The sequence below is a fragment of the Podarcis pityusensis genome (genome assembly GCF_964106645.2).
Source record: "Podarcis pityusensis genome assembly, chromosome: 9".
Classification (NCBI taxonomy): domain Eukaryota; kingdom Metazoa; phylum Chordata; class Lepidosauria; order Squamata; family Lacertidae; genus Podarcis; species Podarcis pityusensis.
Window position 1 is genome coordinate 24,010,138 of NC_138034.1, and position 16,547 is coordinate 24,026,684.

The 16,547-nt window shown below is 44.3% G+C and overlaps 2 protein-coding genes and 1 long non-coding RNA gene across 9 annotated transcripts in view; 1 reads left to right on the forward strand and 2 right to left on the reverse strand.

The window, feature by feature from the left end:
- The window catches only part of SPATA18 (spermatogenesis associated 18), a 24,612-nt gene extending 21,634 nt beyond the window's left edge, over positions 1-2,978 (reverse strand). For 4 of the 6 annotated variants that reach the window (XM_081020541.1, XM_081020537.1, XM_081020539.1 and 1 more), the window contains exons 1-2: positions 2,864-2,978; positions 2,228-2,320 (exon numbers count right to left, since the gene is read on the reverse strand). In XM_081020541.1, the coding sequence (XP_080876667.1) occupies positions 2,228-2,314 (87 nt within the window). In that variant the 5' untranslated portion in view covers positions 2,315-2,320; positions 2,864-2,978. Of the gene's footprint in view, positions 1-1,569; positions 1,720-2,227; positions 2,321-2,863 lie in introns of those variants that run through there. The other 2 variants (XM_081020538.1, XM_081020540.1) reach the window with 2 other exon arrangements.
- LOC308485175 lies at positions 1,861-6,576 on the forward strand. The gene is made up of 2 exons (XR_013990449.1): positions 1,861-2,020; positions 6,368-6,576. It is a non-coding gene; the product is annotated as an uncharacterized lncRNA (long non-coding RNA).
- On the reverse strand, positions 6,088-15,419 carry FRG1 (FSHD region gene 1). 2 transcript variants are annotated; one of them, XM_081020580.1, is made up of 9 exons: positions 15,286-15,419; positions 14,271-14,338; positions 12,511-12,633; positions 11,842-11,896; positions 10,734-10,848; positions 10,150-10,254; positions 9,338-9,429; positions 8,087-8,197; positions 6,088-6,230 (listed from the first exon to the last, which is right to left on the reverse strand). In XM_081020580.1, exons 1-9 carry the CDS (start codon positions 15,345-15,347, stop codon positions 6,194-6,196), a joined length of 768 nt encoding a protein of 255 aa, XP_080876706.1. In that variant the 5' UTR covers positions 15,348-15,419; the 3' UTR covers positions 6,088-6,193. The 2 variants fall into 2 exon arrangements, with proteins under 2 accessions (XP_080876706.1, XP_080876705.1); XM_081020579.1 differs by lacking the exon at positions 6,088-6,230 and having other exon boundaries at positions 8,014-8,197.
- Positions 15,420-16,547: the final 1,128 nt, after the last annotated feature.

The window sequence follows — 16,547 nt, forward strand, 5'->3', positions numbered from 1 at the left end:
TAGTGACCCATGGCTTGTACTTCTAAAATGGAATTCGAAGTCATCTTTGACTCTGCACACAGATGGGTTGTCACTCCCCACCATAGCTGTCAACTTTCCCCTTTTCTTGCGAGGAATCCTATTCGGGATAAGGGGATTTCCCTTAAGAAAGGGAAAAGTTGACAGCTATGCTCCCCACCTACGTACTATTCCCCTACGTACTATTCCTGTTTGATTGTCAATCACAGTGAAGATCACATTCGGTTTAGATCTGGATGTGGCAATCAGGACAGCACAGAAACCTTTTTCTGTAACAGAGAATTCTTAGCACCTTTGCTATGTGCCTACAGATCTATACCAACGTGCTTTACCCCTGCAAATGTCCATGCCTAACATGTGGACATTCATGCTCACTTTACTTCTAGTGTGACTTCTCTCAAGAATAAAAATCAAGTTCAGAGCTGTCTGTTGCAGCCAATAATTTTTTTGGGGAAAGAAAATCTAAACACACATCTGTCCAAACAAATCATGGGATGGTTTTTGATTCCTTTACTGAACTACCACATCTTGCATGAGAACTCAAGGAATAATAGCATTAGCCACCACAGCTCAGGGGTTACAGTTTGAAGTGACCACAGTGGAAGGGGAAAAAACTGGTCTGAATGTACACTTAATATGACACACAGATCCTTAGCAGAGGAAGCTGTTCATAGTTTAAACCTTATTTTTCAGTTACTATATGCTTACATTTAATTTTTCTAATTCCTGTGTAGTGCAATATAAAAAGCCCTACTGCCAGGCATGTTTGTGTTTTGGTCGAAGATCTTACCAGGTGCCACATTTTGCATTGATAGATAGCTTTTGGAAAGCATGTGATCTATACAATCTGATGCCAGGCTTTATTCACGCACACACACGCTAGTTCCTTCATGACTTACAGCATCAGGTGATAATCTGCATGTGTAAACAGACTGCCATGGGTACATCACCAGAAACAGAATTGAAATATATCATATAGCACAATGCTTTTTCACTTGAACCAGTTCACATATTCTGCTGTCTGCCATCCATGGTAATCAGGTGGCATACATGCATAGGCAAACCATCCCAGAAACTCCTGTAAGATCCAACTCATATAAGGTCAAACACTGTGCTGGACACATCATGCGTCCAAAAGCCACTACTCTGGAACACAAAATGTGGACACAGAAGTTGGAGGAGAGAGAGCCAGTAGAGGAATGTAGGCTGGAAGGTGCTGGTAATAATCATTGGTTTCTACTGGTGAGAAAGCAAGGAAATGCACCATGGTGATGTAAATTGAAGTTACAGGGAGAACCAGTACTGGGCTGCTGGTTTTTGGCAACAGCTGCACGTGTACCATTATCATTTTAGTTTCAGCCTTTGCCTGGAAAGATCAGGGTTCAAATCTCAGCTATTAAATCCACTGGGTGACCATGAGAAGTTGCTGTTCCTCAGTTAGACCTATCTCACAGGGCTGTTGTGATGATAATACGGGAATCGCCATTTACGCTGGTTTGAGCTGCTTGGAGGTAATAGGAGGATTAAAAATGAAGAAATGTAGAGAAGTACCGTAGTTCCAATCTTAAAACAAACAAGCAGTTAAGGGTGTTAAATATATAAAGGAAAAATAAGGTGCTCGGGCGAGGGGGAGCTGTGGTTAAGTGTAACCGAATCAAAAGACTCAATCACAGCTCAGTAGAGGAGGAGGGAAAGAGACTTGAGCAATCCCTCGCTGCAAATCATTGCTGTTCTTACTACGTTTCCCGGGCAGAGTATCGTGGCGTTCTATAACCATGGCAACCACAACAGTGTCTGCTTGGCGCTGAAAACCGGCGTCCTTAGTTACTACTTTCCCGGGAAATGGCTGGAGGTTTCCAACACACCACCAGCTCTGCCCTAATCTCCCGCCATAAAGCGACCTCTCCGCGCAACAAGCTCAATCAAACTCACAAAGCCGCGTTTGGCTGCAATGCTAATCGTCTCCATCTTTCCTAAAGATGTTCATATCATTGTAGTTAAGGTTAGTTTCTGAAACGATCTCGCCGTTTCCTGCAGTTTCCACCTCGCCAGCTCCGGTTTTATCAAGGGCGGGATGGGGTGGGAAGATGAGTTAATATTTTGCCTAGTACAGATTCAAAGGGGACAACATCGCAAATGCATCTAGCTGCCTCCCCATCGTTATTAGTCAGAGCGCCGATTTCCAAAACACGCGTTCGCGCACACTCACGTGATAATCTTTATACCAGTTCTCCAACTTCTCCTGTAAAATCCTGCAGGTCTCGTTGTTGATCAGTCTTCTCAGGCTATCAGCCATGGCTCCCTTTCAAAGGTGAGAGAGATCAGGGGTGAATGGAGGACGGATCTAGAAGCTTTGGGGAAAGAGGCTTCCCTTCCTACAAAACAGCTAGCATCGATGTGCCTGCTTCCCGGGTATTTTACTTTTCTTTTTAGCTGCCCTAGAGTATCAAAGGTGGGAAGATCGGCGAAGGGAGATCCGCTGCTGCTTGTTGGCTTTGCGCTGACCTCAGCCTTATTTCCCCCCTCCGCGAGTCTCCTCTATGATTGGAGCATTTTATACTCGGCGATTGTTAAACAAACTGACGTTTGCTTTGCTCGGGTGCCAGGGACGCGGCGGCTGCGCGAAGGGAGCCTTTTGGTTGTAGCAACGCCGAGAACCCCACCTCCCTCCTCGGCCCTGCCCTCCCGGTCCGCCGGGTCTGAACTCGAGGAGCCGAGGGAAGCGATCCCGCTGGGTCTCTGCTGGAAGCCAAGAGGGGAAATCCTAGGAAAAGGAGCGCGCGTGTTTGTGTGCGTCTCCCTCCGCTAAATCAAATGGCCCAAGTTCGAGGAGGGGTTTCCTTACGCATCAGGAGACTCCCCACATGGTCTTCGTCTCTGCGGCCGCCTCTTCTCTCCCAACTTGCCGGCCACCTCTCGCCAAGCTTGCAACTCGCGTGTGAGGCACAGCGAGGCCACAAAACGGCCTTTATTACGCTCACCGGAGATGCAATTTTTAAAAAAATAATAATGGGGGAAGAAATCAATCCCACGAGGGCTTTGCGCATAGCTGTCAAATTTTCCCTTTTCTTGCGAGGAATCCTATTCGGAATAAGGGAATTTCCCTTAAGAAAAGGGAAACGTTGACAGCTATGGCTTTGGTAATAGGCATTTAAAAGACCAATATAACTCCGCCCCTGGGAAGGAGACCACGCCCACGACCCCTCCCCTCCAGGGGCTGTTGCGTCTCTTGGGAATCTCCATGCATGCAAGGAAGCAGGTCGTCAGTGCAGAGCTGGTAGCCGCTTTGCCCTCCCTCGATGGGTCGCACATGGAGTAGTTCAAAAATAATGCTAGATCACATTTAGGCACTAAATGACCAAACCCTGTTGCTCATGCGCTCCTTCATCTTCTGCACTCTCCATTTCACCTCCCACATCAGATTTAGCAGCAAAATATAGCTTGCGGTTACATTCAGATGAGGCAAAGCATGGTTTTGCTGCTGAACCTCAACTGAGACAGGAAAATAGAGCACAGTGTTAGTTTGCGTGGTATACTCATGAAATAATCCAATGTCAACCATATCAATATGCTAACTTTTAAAAACAAAAGCCAGTCACTTCACTAGCAAAATGCAACTCTGGGTGGGTCTACACTCATGCCCCAATTTTGGGGGGTGGGGTGGTTTAAGCCTTTTCCCAATCCAAATCCTTACCCCTTTGCTCCCTGTGAAATGGAATAATAAGGCTTTCCATGTGGCTGACTCGGAAGACTGGATTTCCTTGACGCCACAAATACTTTGCCATGTGCCACAATGTGCTACTGTTCAAGAAACACATCTTGGTTTTAAATGTTCATTTGAAACTGGTTTGGAAGAATAAAGAGACTTTTGCACAACTTGTGGAGGGGTGGTGGAGCTTTGTGTTTGTGTTGCCAGTTACCCGACACTGGTATGTTTCTGTCTCGAAGGGGACTTCTATCTAAAGAGAGAACTTTAGATTTTGTGCTTGTGTTATGTGTGTAACCTCTTTTGAATGCTGATTTTAAAACCCTCTCCACAAAAAGAAAGCTTCCACCAACATGCAGAAGTTTCTTATCTCTGCTATGATTGTTTTCCATTTTCAGGGAGTTTCAAAGACATGGAGTTTTTTAAAAAAATGATGCAACTTTCAGCAGTGTATTATATACCAGCTTTCCCCACCTTTCCCCCTATGTTGACTGACCAGGACTGACTCAGTCTAAAGAGAATGGGGCCCTCTGGTGGCACAATGCAGTATGTGCCCACTTGATCTTCAGATAAATACTGTATTTATTTTAAATATACTGAGCCAACAGATGTATTAGGCATAAGGCAATACGAGATATATTGATTTCTGCGTAGAACCTGGTATAGACAAGTATTCATACATTCCCCCACGCTGCCATAAATTTCCCTTCACACGCATGACAAATGTCTTTTTTGAAAACACCCCTCCCTGATATTTCCTTAAAGGGTTTTAGAACATATTTTGGGGGGGAAGTTTGAATGCCAGGCTCCCACTCTCAGCTTTGGCCACTACAATTTGTTAGAAAGAATTTCATATTGTGGCGAAAATATGTCTTTTACTTGTTTACTTCACATGTTCCACCCAATGTATTTTTTTGTTGATTGTAGGATACTTGCACGGGTCCAAAATGTGTGACCTCACTCCCAACTTCTGAGTAAAGATTTGCATGTAATAATAATAATAATAATAATAATAATAATTTATTTATTTATATCCCGCCCATCTGGCTGAGTTTCCCCAGCCACTCTGGGCAGCTCCCAATCGAGTGTTAAAAACAATATAGCATTAAATATTAAAAACTTCCCTAAACAGGGCTGCCTTCAGATGTCTTTTAAAAATAGGATAGTTGTTTATTTCCTTCACATCTGATGGGAGGGCATTCCACAGGGCGGGTGCCACTACCGAGAAGGCCCTCTGTCTGGTTCCCTGTAACCTCACTTCTCGCAATGAGGGAACTGCCAGAAGGCCCTTGGTGCTGGATCTCACTGTCCAGAATGAACGATGGGGATGGAGATGCTCCTTCAGGTATGCAGGACCGAGGCCGTTCAGGGCTTTAAAGGTCAGCACCAAAACTTTGAATTGTGCTCGGAAATTGACCAGGAGCCAATGCAGATCTCTCAGGACCGGTGTTATGTGGTCCCGGCAGCCACTCCCAGTCACCAGTCTAGCTGCCACATTCTGGATTAATTGCAGTTTCCGGGCCACCTTCAAAGGCAGCCCCATGTAGAGCGTACTGCAGTAGTCCAAGCAGGAGATAACTAGAGCATGCACCACTCTGGTGAGACAGTCCGCGGGCAGGTAGGGTCTCAGCCTGCGTACCAGATGGAGCTGGTAGACAGCTGCCCTGGACACAGAATTAACCTGCGCCTCCATGGACAGCTGTGAGTTCAAAGGTCTGTGCACCTGTGAGTCCCAGGCTGCGCACCTGTTCCTTCAGGGGCACAGTTACCCATTCAGGACCAGGGAGTCCCTCGCACCCACCCGCCCTGTCCCCCCAAAACAGTACTTCTGTCTTGTCAGGATTCAACCTCAATCTGTTAACTGCCATCCTTCCTCCAACTGCCTCCAGGCACTCACACAGGACATTCACCGCCTTCACTGGTTCTGCTTTAAAAGAGAGGTAGAGCTGGGTGTCATCTGCATACTGCTGAACACCCAGCCCAAACCCCCTGATGATCTCTCCCAGCGACTTCATATAGATATTAAAAAACATGGGGGAGAGGACAGAACCCTGAGGCACCCCACAAGTGAGGGCCCATGGGTCTGAACACTCATCCCCCAACACCAGTTTCTGGACACGGCCCAGGAGGAAGGAGAGGAACCACTGCATGACAGTGCCCCCAGCTCCCAGTCCCTCTAGACAGTCCAGAAGGATGTTATGGTCAATGGTGTCAAAGGCCGCTGAGAGATCCAGCAGAACTAGGAAACAGCTCTCACCTTTTTCCCTAGCCCGCTGACAATATGGCACCATATAAAAACATGATCTATTCTCCATTTTAACATGAACACTTTACTTCCAAAAGAAGAGACAAAGTCAGTGTAATTAAAATCTACTTTAACAACAACAGCAAAAGTTTTATTAAAAAGAAAAGAATTAACACACCGAATAAAGGAAGTGAAAATATATGGAAGGCCAGCTTCTGTTCTGACTATTTGCAGTATCTGTCAGCTTTCAATTTTGATCTCCTGCAAGACAAAGTGGGGTAGGGGAAAGGCAAGGTAAAATGATTGGTACATCTAAGTAATACAACTGTCAATAAAGTAGAATTAGTACTGGCACACTTTTAAAAGCCAGAGGTGGTTCATTATTAATTTCTATTTAGGGCAGGAGTGGCAAATTTATTTTGGCTCAAGGGCCATATTTCCCCTTGGCCAATTCTCCAGGGGCTGCATGCCATCAGTACGTGATGCCAAAAGTGGATGTGGCCAACTCACACCTTTGCACAGAATGTATACGAAGCTACAGTCCAGTTAGCTTACCATCTCTTTGCCATGTAAACTGATGGAAAGCATGATGAAAGTTAATCAAAGACTGAAGCGCATTCTTTCTACAGTGCTAAACAGCTCTGTTAACAGTCACCTTAAGTCCGATAACGCCATTATCGAGATCGCACCGGATATGGACAAAGTATACAAACAGCGATGAGTATGTACGTTTCAGTATTGAAGTTCATCATACACAGGCACCACTCATGATAAGAGTTTACTTTTAAGAAGGCAATCAGCCACCGTGGGTTGTAATGCTCAATGGCACCCATCGAAATGTTTTTAAAACCCCCGCTTGCAAGAGCTTTAAGTAGCAGCTGTATGTAAGTATAGCTGCATGAAATCTGCCAGTATACATTAGTACATTTTGTAGAATACAGCAGACTAAGGACAAGTTCATATCCACATGCCCACCATCTGACAACTGCAACGTCAAGGGATGGATGTGCACATGTGAAGCAGCCAGAGCTCAAAACAACCCAGAGCTTTTCCATCACTGGAGGCCACCATCCACTATCAATGCTTTACATTCAGCTGAGCCCTTGTCTACACAAGCATCCAGTTAAATGGTTGAACTGCTGCATTGCTTCACAGTGGAAGCAGCATCAGCAGCACACATGAACACTCCCCTATGGGAAATTAGGAACACCTCATGTAGAAAGAGGAGAGCGCAAAATATGGTTTGAAGTTCAACATCAAAAAAAAGAAGACCATGGCCACTGGTCCCATCACCTCCTGGCAAATAGAAGGGGAAGAAATGAAGGCAGTGAGAGATTTTACTTTCTTGGGCTCCATGATCACTGCAGATGGTGACAGCAGCCGCGAAATTAAAAGACGCCTGCTTCTTGGGAGAAAAGCAATGACTAACCTAGACAGCATCCTAAAAAGCAGAGACATCACCTTGACAACAAAGGTCCGTATAGTTAAAACTATGGTTTTCCCAGTAGTGATGTATGGAAGTGAGAGCTGGACCATAAAGAGGGCTGATCGCCAAAGAATTGATGCTTTTGAGTTATGGTGCTGGAGGAGACTCTTGAGAGTCCCATGGACTGCAAGAAGATCAAACCTATCCATTCTTAAGGAAATCAGCCCTGAGTGCTCACTGGAAGGACAGATCCTGAAGCTGAGGCTCCAATACTTTGGCCCCCTCATGAGAAGAGAAGACTCCCTGGAAAAGACCCTGATGTTGGGAAAGATTGAGGGCACAAGGAGAAGGGGACGACAGAGGACGAGATGGTTGGACAGTGTTGTCGAAGCTACCAGCATGAGTCTGACCAAACTGCGGGAGGCAGTGGAAGACAGGAGTGCCTGGCATGCTCTGGTCCATGGGGTCACGAAGAGTCGGACACGACTAAACGACTAAACAACAACAACATGTAGAAAAGTAGCACGGAACAGAGAGAGCAAGCCATACTTCCTGATAAGCTCATTTTTGGCGTACAGGGCATTTTTGCAAAACAGCTCTTATAATACTGTGTTTGCATGTTTGTTGTGTTTGCTAGCACAGCTGCTCAGCACGTCTGACAACTGCCATCCCATTGCAACAGAAAGAGTACCTGTCCAACAGTGCCTCGTGAAAGGTGCCTTCTTTCCTAGCTTTTTTCAGAGCTTTACTGTCTTCTTGGCTTACTTTTAGTTTACGGTCTTGAAAACTCTGAAACTTCTTCCTGGAAAGAAAAATGCAGAAGGTAAATATCTTCAGCCTGTACGAAATACAGTGGCCGAGTGTCGATAGGACTGCAGCCAAAACAAGCCCACTGAGAAATAAAAAAATGTAGGGTATCAGTGAACTCCAAGGGATCTAAGAGGTATACAAAGTAAAGGAGAGAGCCTTGGGGACTGAGCATGCCCAGTTGCTTCCAAAAACCACATAATGTGGAATGCCAGCTGGAAAACTGTTGGGTGTGGTGGGGTAGGGCAGTGAATTGGTCTGCTTTGAGATCCTTCCAGTTTGTGCTATCTTGGAGGACGACACATTCCTGTTAGGGGTGAGGATAACCTTCAGCAGGTTGTTGCAAATCACACTTGCAAACATTAATAAGCCTATAGTAAGGTAAAGGGACCCCTGATCATTAGGTCCAGTCATGGCCGACTCTGGGGTTGCAGGGCTCATCTCGCTTTATTGGCTGAGGGAGCCAGCGTACAGCTTCCGGGTCATGTGGCCAGCATGACTAAGCCGCTTCTGGTGAACCAGAGCAGCACACGGAAATGCTGTTTACCTTCCCGCTGGAGTGGTACCCAGTTATCTACTTGCACTCTGACGTGTTTTTGAACTGCTAGGTGGGCAGGAGCTGGGACCGAACAACGGGAGCTCACCCCGTTGCGGGGATTCGAACCGCTGACCTTCTGATCAGCAAGTCCGAGGCTCTGTGGTTTAACCCACAGCGCCACCCGCATCCCAATAAGCCTATACCATGCATTTAAAAGTCCCACTAAGGAATTAAAGAGGTATTGTGGGTGGGGGAAGAAAGGGCGTTGCATTTGTTATAAAACAAATATCCAAAAAATTCATAAAAGTAATAAAGTTCCATTTATGGATTATACTAGGGATAAACAGAAAGACAAGTGGTGCAATGTATCAGGCTTGCATCTGAAAACAAAAGCACATCTCCTTGTCTTGTGAAATAAAGTTGGTCCTTAGAACAAAACCCACCAGATCCTCATGATGATAAACTTTCTTCAGCTTTTAACATGTTTACACAAGGATCGGGACCCGAAGGTTTTCGATCAAGGAAACTTGGGGTTATTTGCATTCCAATACAACTTGCTTTTGTTTTATTTTTAGCCAAGAAACCCTTGTTACGTACACGTAATTGATTTCACATTGCTTAACATTTCCTTGGTCTTCTTCCGGAATGTCATCCTTTTGCTTGGCTTCCTTTTCAGCACACGTCCTGATCTAAAAAGAAGCATGGGGAGAGACAGTGCTATTTTACAGTTGGTTTAACTGAAAAAATTCAAAGCCCAAAATATCCTATCCTCTCTCTTGATATTATTCTTTCCTGATTTGCTTTCCAGTTTCACTGGACACTGAATGCAACAGTCACACACCAGTATGCAAAGGAGCTTCTCTGACAAAATCTTCTTGTAATGCCTCTGCAAATGCATTTACACATATATGCAAACTGAAGAAATATCATATTGACATATCACATTAGCAACTGTGGTCAATATGGGGAGACAGGGTGTGCATACTGCAAGGACTACTGGGGGAGCAGGAAGAAATCAAGTATCCAGCTAGGTTAGAGCACATGTCTAGTTTCCCCTGGGCAGGGTAGAGCACTCTGCTATGCAAATTGAAGCCCTATCTACCTTCTGAAGCAATGCAGTCCAAAACCCAGTTTGACTCCTCACCAGCTCTTTCAGCTAAAATCAGTGAGACTCCTCCCTTCCAGTAAAAAAAAAGAGAGAAAAAGTTCAGAACAGAAATGCATTCCAGTTAAAATGGATGCTCCAAGTCATCTGACCAGGCAACATACGCTTGGGTTAAACAATTATTTTGCCTGTGACAGCCACTGAAGAAGTTCCACACTGAAATGTTCTGCCCGTTTCTGCATTTTTCCTTTAAGCAGTCACACAGACAAATATAAGAACTGCACATACAGGCCATTTGAATTACCTTAATCATTTCCTCGTTATCTGCAGTTTTACTTTTGGCTACAATATCGCCTTCTTCATTACAGCTGATAAAGCAGCTGTTTGCTGCTAACAGCGCCATTTTCCCCTGAAGGGAAAAAATAAAATCAAGACAAATTAGGAAGACTATTATTATGTTCCTACAAGAACGTCTCACAATTTTATCCGATATTACTTCAATAGCGCTGAAACAATCCACTTCATTCAAAACCTGTTCATTTCAATTTAAAACTTAAACTCATTCCGCATGTTGATTTAAAAACTCATAATTAGCCGTCTTGTCATTTTATGACAATTACAACATTGGCATTTGAGAATGCAATTCAGAATTAAAACTTGGTATTTGTGGATCAGTTTCAACGCTGCATTTGCCAAGCTAACATTATTTTCAAGGCTATAAAACTATTTCAGTATGATAGAATGAAACAGCCACTTCTGAAATTTTGATATGGCCTCTTAGTTAATGTTGCATCACTGCCATCTGAGATCAATAAAAGCAGCTATAATCTAAAACCATTGCATTATGTATTAAGACATTATGTATTAAGAATGACTGCTGATACTTGCCTCTTGAAACACTGGCTCCCACTGCTCCCTCGAACCTATTGCATCAGAACGTCCAATAACCAGCCCATCTGAGTTAATGCCAAGGTATTTACCATAGCCAGATTTCAATGCAATTCTTAGAAAAAGAAACAAATAAGCAAGTTATGACATTGGGAATTGATTAGTTCATTATCAAGGGCTATGGTTTTCAAATTATGTTCCAGGATCTTTTGAAAGTTTGTTTGTTTTAATAACTTTCATTTTCCAAATTTCAGTTTTATAACAATCATGCAAATTACACAAACTTTCCAATAAAATACACCATTTGACTCTCTGCCTTCTGTGGTTTCTTATGTTATAGTTTGCTTGCTGGATCTTTGAATTAAGTCCAATTATTATTTAATCACTAATATTTCTTTGACAAATATGCTTATCTGCTTGTTGATCCTGCTAATTAATTCAATTGTTTACAATAGTTTTTAGACAGTCCACGTATTTTGCCCACTCTTTATTAAAAGTTTCTTCTTCTTGGTTTCTTATTCTTCCATTAAGTTTTGCCATTTCAGCATAGTCCATTAATTTTGTTTGACACTCCTCCTTGGATGGTGAAAGCTTGTAATCATAAGAGAAGCGCTTACTGAAATCTCAGAAGCCAGGAGTATTAAATAAGATTTCAGGTAGCCGCATAGGTCTATTGTCCCCACCCTCAACTCTACCAGAAACAGAACAAATTACCCAAAATAAGAACAAACAACACAAATAAGCTTACTTTAGGCAAGTTAGAGAATTAGAGTAAACTTGGAACAACTTTATTTTCCTCTGCAGAGAACAATTCTGCCTAATAATCTATAAATCACAAATGCATGCTTTAGCAACTGCAGGGGTGTCACGACCCAACTCTGAGTCAGAAATTTTTAATCCATGTGTCCATGGACATGCACAAGATGTACTCTCCCACATTCCTTTATTTAGGTCTCACATCTAGTTTATCAAAGGGGCAAAACACTGTTTCTAAGCTAGGATTAGAAAGTAAATCTAAGGAAAGGCAGTTTCAAACACTCTTGTGTCCAGTAACCTAAGAAAGCCTGGTTAACTTAATGGTTAATATAAAGCCAAGGTGAGTAACTACCTTGAATCTGAAAGCTTGACAGCAGTAAATTGTTCAGGAGGATATGGCCCTTCATCTGGAAGCATTAAAAAGAAATTAGACACACACAGGCCAGAGAATCCTGTTATGAACTGCTGATGCAAGAGAAGATACCAAAGGCGCTGGGGATGTTGTGTTGTATCCAATTTTAGCCACACTCAGAACAGACCCATTTAAATGAATGCATGTGACTAATTTAAGGGCAAAAATATTAATGGTTCTACTGCAAGTTATTTTGTTTTCCCATTCTCAATGCACACACTTCTCTGTTTTCCATACTGAAATAAATAACAATCCACTTATAGAGCAATAGGTTGGTTTTCTGATAAACATTTTGCACTCAGCTACTAGAGCACAAGAGGCAAATTTGTACAGGATAAAGGCTACACTGGTCCATTTTCAAAAACTGACAGCTAAATAATGTGGTCAGCATAATTTACCAAAAATTCATTACTATAAATAAATAACTTAGATATGTGTGGGAAGGTGCACAGTCTGGAAACTCTTTTGGACTTATTTGGAAAGCTGGGTCATAGTACAGTTGGTGCCACAGGGCAATACAGAATCATCAAAATAAGTGAGGCTTACTTACCCATGCCAAAAATGAGATAGGGAGGGAGAAAATTTCCCTCCACTTTTGCCCATACCAACCTTTATGTGGTGCTCCAAGGGTAAAAAGGCCATTGTCAAGAGCACTGATATAGGTTCCAAGACCCATCTCTATCGCTACGGTTCCTGTGATTTCACCAAAATTTGAAACAGTCCACCACCCTTCTAATAAGAGAGGAAACAAAAAAGAAACAAGAACACATTTGTTTTCTTCACAATTGCTTGCTGGGAATGTTTTGAAGAGACCAAGCAACAAAGCAACTTTTCCATCTTAACCAAGCATAATGCACAATGACAGTTTACTTAATAAACTTAAAAACTGTTAGTGACAAGAAACCATTAAATAGCTGAAAAGATCTTTTTATAATCTTTGGTTTGGGAAGAAACAAGTTCTGCAGTCTTGAAAGCTACTAAGAACAAATGCTTCTGGCCAGGCATACAAGAAAGCTGCAGGACTCCTTATTTGATCATAATGCAAGCCCTCATAGTTTGGACATCAAAATCACACTAGGAATGTTGAATACAATACAGATATGGCAATTCAAATAAGTACAAATATGACATTCTGGATGCTTCCATCTACTTCCTTCATGCTCCTCTGAAGATCAGAGGCTGCTTAGAGCATATCTTGTAATGAATAGTCCATGTCTTTCGATTTTTATAAGGGAACAACTGAGAGTCAGCATGAAAGCATGATGCAGTGGCTAGAGACTTTGACCAGGATTGGAGAGACCTAGGTTCAAATCCCCACTCAGCCATGAAACCTGTTATGAACTTTGGGCCAGTCACTGTCTCTCAGCCAACCTTCCTTACAATGTTGCTGTGAGGATAAAAGAACTATGTATGACACCATGGACCTATTGGTGGAAGGGGGGCATACAAAAATAATTAATACACAATAAAGTATGCTGCTTTTTAAAAGCAAAATTCTCAGTCTGATAGCCAACTAAGGCTCAGCTTACATGTAAAGCTAAGCTAACCCATGGCTTAGTGCAAATGTTTGGGCTCCTGAAGAGGAGGTCACAGCTGCTTTGCTCCTCCTCCAGTCATTTTACTGCTATGCTGAGCTAAACTGTGGTTTGGCTTAGTGTGTCATCTGAACTAGGGCTTGTGGTATACATCTTTCCAAGCAAACCATAAGCTGTAGCAAAGGTTTGTCTCATCCTTTACAGGTTGTTTGGAAGGGTTAAGCCACAAGACTGGGTTCAGACAACACACTAAACCAGAGGTTTTCAACCATTTTGAGTACACAGCTCCCTTGACATTATTTCTACGGCACCCCTGTGGGGCTCAGGAGCCCAGTTACATCACCCCATGCCTGCAGAGCTGGCAGCCTCTCACTCTTTTTCAGACACCCTCGCTTGTGGAATGTTCCCTCAGCCTCCTCTCCTCTCCACTCCCTTGGGAGTCTTCTGGGCAGCCGCCACAGCCATCCCTGGTCTCTGAGCTCCCTCAGCTCCTGGCACCCAGCACCCCCTGGCCAGCCCCAGAGACACCATTTGTCTGGGGAGCTTGTAGCCAGGGCTGCTGCAACAAACAGCTGTGCAAGCCATTGGGAGGCAGAGGCATGAGAGGGCATCAGAGGAGGGAGGGAAGGAAAGAAGGACAGAGACCAGTGTGGCCCGCGGCATCTCTGGCCATCATTTAAGGCACCTCAGGGTGCCACAGCACACTGGTTGAAAATCACTGCACTAAGCCGAGCCATGGCTCAGCTCAGGGCAGGGCAGAAGGAAAACAACTAGGGAGAAGCAAAGGACTACCAGTGTTCTCCTTCATGCCCCTTCGTGGAAAAATGAGCTTACCAACAATATCAAGTTTATCCTCAGCATCTTCATCTCTTTTCCGTTTTTTATCTTTGTTTTTCTTCTTACTGCAAAATGACACAAAGGGGAAAAAATCAATTGCATGCTTTGTGTATGATACACAATCACCGAACAGGTACTACCAAGAGAAACAAACATGTTTTATGTAGGGAAAGATGTGCATACCAGAGAAGCCCAATTTACCACAAAGGCTGCAAGTGAACGTGAACGACTATTTTGATTCAGACAAGGCACATGTTTTACTCCAGGGCTGCAGATGGCATCAGTGCTAGGACCTCCTCAGCCCAACAGAGAAAAGAGTCTGGGAGAAGTGTGTATGTGTGGGAATACTGGGTTGTTTTTATTATATATTTTGTGGTTTTATATCTTGATTTTATTCTGTGAACCGCCCTGAGACCCCCAGGTATAGGGCGGTATATAATAATAAATTATAAATTTATATATATAAATTCAATAAATAATAATAATAATAATAATAATAATAATGTGCAACTGCGATCTTTCGCCTTAATCAGGAGACAGGCTACTTACATAAAACCCCGAACTCCTGAGTCGCGAAGCGGAGTTTCTGCATATAGAAAGAGGCAGAACAGAAGGGGGGAAGCGCACAATCACAACTTAGCCTCGATCGGGCGCTTCCAGCAGGGCTTCCCTTTCGTCCTTAAAAAGCACGACACGGTTTTTCCGCAAGGAAGAGACGCCGGGGTTCAAAGCTCCCCCGAGGAAATCGTTAGTTCCTGACGCCGAAACTGCGCCCGCCCGAAATCACCATCGTCGTGGTGAAATGCCTCTGAGCGTGTGCAGAGCGCTTTCCCACCCTCCGCTAAGCGCAGCGGAGAGGCAGAATGCGCTCTGCACACGCTCAGAGGCATTTCACCACGACGATGGTGATTTTCGGACCCGGCAACCGAGGCCCGGACTCGAAGAAAGGAGGCAGGATGCCACCTCCTCTTCCCAGTACCTGGGGAAACCCGACCCGCAGGAAGAGCCTCACCTTTTCGATTTCGTCCCCTTCAGAACCAGCTTGGTTCTTCTGACAGCAGAATATTCCGCCATGTTTGGCCGCTTCTACGGAAGCCGCGGAGGGACAAGCTCCGCCCCTCCTCTTTCTTCCCACTGCCGTACGGCGGCCCTTGAGGGACATGCCGCGCTTTTCTCCTCCGGAGGCACTTGGGACGCGACGCTTTTGAGAGCTGCTGGCACGTTTGGCAGCGAGGGAGGCAGGCAGAGGGCGAGAGGGCAACCCCGGGCTCGGGCTTCTCTTCCTGCCGCCGCCTCGCTCGCCCTCCTGGGCCAGAGGCAGAAGAGGAAGCCGGCAAGAGCCGGCGTTGAGTAATAATAATAATAATAATATTTATTACGGCCATAGGCCCATACAGAAAAAAACAAGACATAAATAACAGCTTGTGCACGTGGGTAAAAACAGCCGCTAAAACACCACTGTAACAATAAAATACTATGAGATGGAATGACATACTGCGCCTTAATTAGCTTGTAGTGCTCCTTGGCAACGCTTTTGGGTAAGGACAGCGACCAGAAACCTAGCCACTTTCAGGGTCGTATGGGTATCCTTATCCTGCAAGATTTGGGCAAGGTGGAATTTTGGTGGGGTACCCTCTAGTTTCTGCATGATTGATCCCAACAAATTTGCCCGTGGCCCGTTGAACAAGGGGCAAGTGAACATAATGTGCTGAAGCGACTCCGGCGTCTCCTTATCACATTCGCACATGGCGGAGGCTTGGCCCTTTGAGAATCTATGTCTCAGAACATTGGAGGGAAAAACGTTAAACCTCGCTTTGGTGAAGGCCAGCCTATGGGCAACAGTCGAAAGGGAGGAGAGGTATGATGGAACGCAGTAAGTTAAAGTAATACCAATGTTCTGGGGCGAACAAACACCTCCCCCCAGCGTATAATTTCGCTGTAAATCGATGTCATCCAGTCTTTGGCGGATCAGTCTTTGAGCAGTGATTTGATCTAGTTTTAGGGAATCTAAGGGAGAGATTCCGTAACTCAGGAGTTTGGCATGAATTCTACTAGTCCAAAGGCTGGAGAATTCATCTCGCCATAAGCATTGGACAAGGTAATGGTCTGGTAATCTATGCCACAATGATAACCAATAACTGAAGACTTGCTTCCACAGGCAGGTTTCTAGGGATGCGATCTTCAATTCTAGTCGCATGGCTGCGTTACTTACGCACAGGGGAAGCATTAGGATCCGACGTAGGAATTGGTTTTGCAGAGTCTCAAGAGGAGCAA

Coding starts and splice junctions, on each gene's coding strand:
- FRG1 (XM_081020579.1), bottom strand. CDS start 15,347: ATGGCGGAATATTCTGCTGTCAGAAGAACCAAGCTGGTTCTGAAGGGG. Junction 10,255..10,733: donor GGGAGCCAGTGTTTCAAGAG/GCAAGTATCAGC, acceptor TTTTCCCTTCAG/GGGAAAATGGCGCTGTTAGC. Junction 9,430..10,149: donor ATAACGAGGAAATGATTAAG/GTAATTCAAATG, acceptor GCTTCTTTTTAG/ATCAGGACGTGTGCTGAAAA.